This window comes from Priapulus caudatus, unplaced genomic scaffold (assembly GCF_000485595.1).
Source record: "Priapulus caudatus unplaced genomic scaffold, Priapulus_caudatus-5.0.1 Scaffold1490, whole genome shotgun sequence".
NCBI lineage: Eukaryota > Metazoa > Priapulida > Priapulimorpha > Priapulimorphida > Priapulidae > Priapulus > Priapulus caudatus.
The window spans coordinates 100710-105398 of NW_014578551.1; the positions used below are offsets into that span (position 1 = coordinate 100710).

The 4689-nt window shown below is 44.7% G+C and overlaps 1 protein-coding gene across 1 annotated transcript in view; it reads left to right on the plus strand.

Moving 5' to 3' along the window:
- LOC106816799 (C3 and PZP-like alpha-2-macroglobulin domain-containing protein 8) overlaps positions 1-4689 on the plus strand; it is a 20643-nt gene that overhangs the window by 366 nt on the left and 15588 nt on the right. Inside the window, exons 2-3 of the mRNA XM_014821420.1 lie at positions 2513-2709; positions 3289-3494. Coding sequence (XP_014676906.1) covers positions 2517-2709; positions 3289-3494 — 399 coding nt within the window. The 5' untranslated portion in view covers positions 2513-2516. The remainder of the gene's footprint in view (positions 1-2512; positions 2710-3288; positions 3495-4689) is intronic.

Below are 4689 nucleotides of genomic sequence, written 5' to 3' on the forward strand. Positions count from 1 at the left end.
GTCGAGACTCGAGAGTTGGGAGAGGCGCGACAACATTAGATGAGAGTGAAATCTCAAACCCTTACATCGTATGGGCTATTTCCCTCTCATATTCATACGAACCATCGCGAACAGCATCAACCTATTGTTTTAGCAGCAGTTTGCGTACGTTACATATGCGGACATTCAGCAAAGTTTTAACCCTCATGAAAAGCAATTAAGATAGTCACTGATTTCATGCTTTTTAACTCAATGTTGGACATCTGCAAGGAGAATACCCACAAGAGATCTATAAGTTATTTGTCCTTGGCGATGATTATGCTAATTTAATTAACATGGCTGCGTACGTATGGGACCGCAAGGGCGCACCCGCGTCTCTTGGACTCGCCATTTTAATTTAACTCGTTAGCTACCACTTATAATATAAGGACCAGTTCTCTTTCGATTTGGAATCATTTCAGCGCGCGACCGTCCCACAACGTCCAACATAGATTTCTTTGCTCGTCAATTCGTTTTACTTACACGCTTATTTTTTTCTGCTATTAGAATGGATGACACCTGACGTAGAGAAGGCCAGAGTTCAAGATGGCGCTTGACACAGCATACAGCCTACCTCGCTGTCTAGAGTGTCGGCGATGGACACTCGTACGAACTGGCGTTGACAAACTACGCTCTGACTCTAGCCCAACATTCCGGCTCAGACGGACACTTCGCCAAGAAGCTAGAGAAACTTGCAAAGGAAGAAGGTAACAATGAAGCCTTAACGATTCATTTACTCTTTCATTACTGCTGCGCACTTATGTTTTCACTCTGATAGTCTGGAGTCTTGTACCATTTAAAGTTGTCTAGAAATGCCCAGTGCTGCTTTTCGCGAATGTCTTTATATAAAAATACAGTATATTTTCGTTATGAAATCGTATAAGGTGTATTAATCAGTATGTAAAATCAAAAAGAACTGTAGAATCGTCATTATCCATTTGTGTTACAGCGTGTAAAATGTAATTATCGAATTGATACTTTTACATTTCCCAACGCGCATATTGCTATTACCTCTGCCCTGCTTCATTAGAGAATTGTGAAATCTCATTTATATTTATTAGCTCAAGAAAAATACTTTCGAACTTCTGCTCGCTCGCAGCCAGCCAGCAGTAGATGTAATGATCTAAATACGCATGTCCGCTGTAAGATCGCCATCGCCGACCTAGTGTCAGTCACGCTCGTACTGACCAAGGCCTATAAATAAATCGATATCTTAGTGTTTATGTTAGCGCCTTCGGTACTGACGCGTTGTTCATGGTCGTTTACAGATCGCATGAAATACTGGAAGAAACGCGAAGAACAAATCGAAGTCGCCGCCGACTGCTCGGTACTATCACAGCCACCCGTCTGTTGACATTGAGATGACCTCGTACGCTGTTACTATCGCATACCTACGCAAGCGATCATCGAAGGCGTCCCGCTACCATCACTGAAGTGGGCTGCGTCAGCCAGAGGGAACGAGCTTGCCGTGGCTTTTCTCCACACAGTATAAATGCTTGGGGACGAGGAAGCTATGCCTAATTAGCAACGACATTGCCTGTGGGACTTTCAACTAAATAGCATTTTATAAGTGTGTGTGTGTGTGTGTGTGTGTGTGTGTGTGTGTGTGTGTGAAAAACCCGTAGGCCAGTTATCGTCACAGAGGCGTAACAAGAAGCCATGAATTTAGATTAACAGACTGCCAGGTAATCAGTAAGCAACGATCGAGTGGTTGCCAAGCTACGATTACGATTACGTGAGAATAAGCCCTGCTCCACGATAGAACTCCGGGTTCAAGTCACAAGCAAAGACGATTTCATGAATAACTAGAGCACTCGGAGAGCACAGACCTCCGCCAAGGCAGCTGAATTCTCTAATTAATTAATTAATATTATTATTAATAATCTTTATTATAAGCTCTTGATAACATACATCCCATGTAGGCCCTCTGGAATCACTGGCAAGACATCAACGATGTGCTGAATTTCGTGGACATACGCAATATAGCAGAGGGGGTCGAGACTCGAGAGTGGAGAGGGAAACATTAGTATGAGAGTGAAAATCGAAACCCTCTAATCGTATGGGCTATTTCCCTCTCTATTCATACGAACCATCGGAACAGCATCAACCTATTGTTTTAGCAGAGTTTGCGCACGTTACATATGGGACATTCAGAAAGTTTAACCCTCTGAAAAGCAATTAAGATAGTCACTGATTTCACTGCTTTTTAATCCAATGTTGGACATCTGCAAGGAGAATACCCACAAGAATCTATAAGTTATTTGTCCTTGGGATGATTATGTAATTAATTAACATGGTGCGTTACGTATGGGACCGCAAGGGGACCCGCGTCTCTTGGACTCGCCATTTAATTAACTCGTTAAAGGTACCACTTAAATATAGGGACCAGTTCTCTTTCGATTTGGAATCATTTCAGGGCGACCGTCCCACAACGCTTCCAACATAGATTTCTTGTCGTCCAATCGTTTTACTAACACGCTTATTTTTTTCTGTATTAGATGGATGACACCGACGTAGAGAAGGCAGAGTTCAAGATGGCGCTTGACACCAGCATACAGTACCTCGTGTCTAGAGTGTCGGCGATGGACACTCCGTACGAACTGGCGTTGACAAACTACGCTCTGACTCTAGCCAACCATCCGGCTCAGACGGACACTCGCAAGAAGCTAGAGAAACTTGCAAAGGAAGAAGGTAACAATGAGCATTAACGATTCATTACTCTTTCATACTGCTGCGCACTATGTTTCACTCTGATAGTCTGAGTCTTCTACCATTTAAAGTTGTCTAGAAATGCAGTGCTGCTTTCGCGAATGTCTTTATATAAAAATACATATATTTTCGTATGAATCGTATAAAGTGTATTAATCAGTATCAAGAGTAGATAATAGAGAGTCGCTATTATCTACTCTTGATCAGTATGTAAATCAAATAAGAACTTAGAATCGTCATTATCATTTGTGTACAAGCGTGTAAAATGTAATTATGAATTGATACATTTTACATTTTCCCAACGCGCATATTGCTATTACCTCTGCCCTGTCATTAAGAGAATGTGAATCTCATTTATATTATAGTCAAGAAAATACTCGAACTTCTGCGCTCGCAGCAGCAGCAGTAGATGTAATGATCTAAAACGCATGTCCGGTGTAGATCGCACAGCGCCGCCTAGTGTCAGTCACGCCGTACTGACCAAGGCCTATAAATAAATCTATATCTATAGTGTTTATGTTAGGCCTCGGTACTGACGCGTTGTTCATGGTCGTGTTACAGATGGCATGAAATACTGGAAGAACGCCGAAGAACAACCGAAGTCGGCCGACTGGTGGTACTATCACAGCCACCCGTCTGTTGACATTGAGATGACCTCGTACGTGTTACTATCGCATACCTACCGCAAGGACATCGAAGGCGCGCTACCCATCATGAAGTGGCTGGTCAGCCAGAGGAACGAGCTTGGTGGCTTTTCCTCCACACAGGTATAAATGCTGTGACGAAGGAAGCTATTGCTAAGCAACGACTATGCGTGGACTTCAACTAAATAGATTTGACAAAATTTGACAATACTTCTGACAAAATAACGGGGTCGATTAACGCGGAGTAAGAAGTGCATCAACATAATAAAATGTGGCTAAAGAGGCAAAATTAAATATGTTGTGCAAAATATGCGTGTTAAATATGTGTTGCATTTTGACGTTATATGTTAACGTCTGCTATATGCTAATGTAATGTGAACAGAACATGCTCAACTTTCGCCCCAACATCTACGTGTTCGACTACCTGCAGCGGTGTGAACGATGTACACGCCAGACACGGAGGCCCAAAGACGAGCGTACATGGAGCTTGCTGCGTTGCGTGCGTTGCGTGCGTGCGTGCGTATGCTGCGTGCGTGTTTGATTTGTGCATGTTCTGTGTGTGTGTGTGATGTGTGTGTGTGCGTGGCGCGTGCCACCCCTCAGGCACACCCCGCCACCTCCACGACACCGTGTTTGTATGTGAGTGTGATCGTGTGCGTGTGAGGCGTGCGTGTTATTGTTGGATGTGTGTGTGTGTGTGTGTGTGTGTGTGTGTGTTGTTGTTGTGTGTGTGTGTGCGTGCCTGTTGAGTGTGCAATGTATGTGTGCCGATTGCGTGGCGTGCATGCTGTGGGTGTTTTTGAATGGCTGTGTAGTACGTTGCGTGGTGTGTGCACAGTGCGTGTGCTGTGCGTTGCCTTGTCTGCGCGACGTACGTTGCGTACGTGTGTGCGCTGTGCGTGTAATGTGAGTGCATGGTTGCGTGCCGTCGTAGCGTGGCGCGTACTCCCGCGTACGTGTGTGTGATTGGCACAGTGGTTGCATGTATACTAAAACCTACGTTCGCGATGCGACAATTATCGTGTGACAATAAGTGCTGACCAATAAACGTCGCATCTTTTACAGGATACAGTAGTCAAGAACTGACGTCATACCAGAGAGAGACGGATTTCGTTTAGTGCATTCGGAAACAGCCGACAAATACAGGAAGCATGTGGAATTTAACCGGTTTATCTACACACCCCGCACGAACGAGACACGCACAACGGCGCGGCCCGCACCGCACACACCTGCGTGCGCGCCACACACACACACAACCCTGGTGCGCACTCACACACACACACACACACAAACACCACACACACCACACACACACACA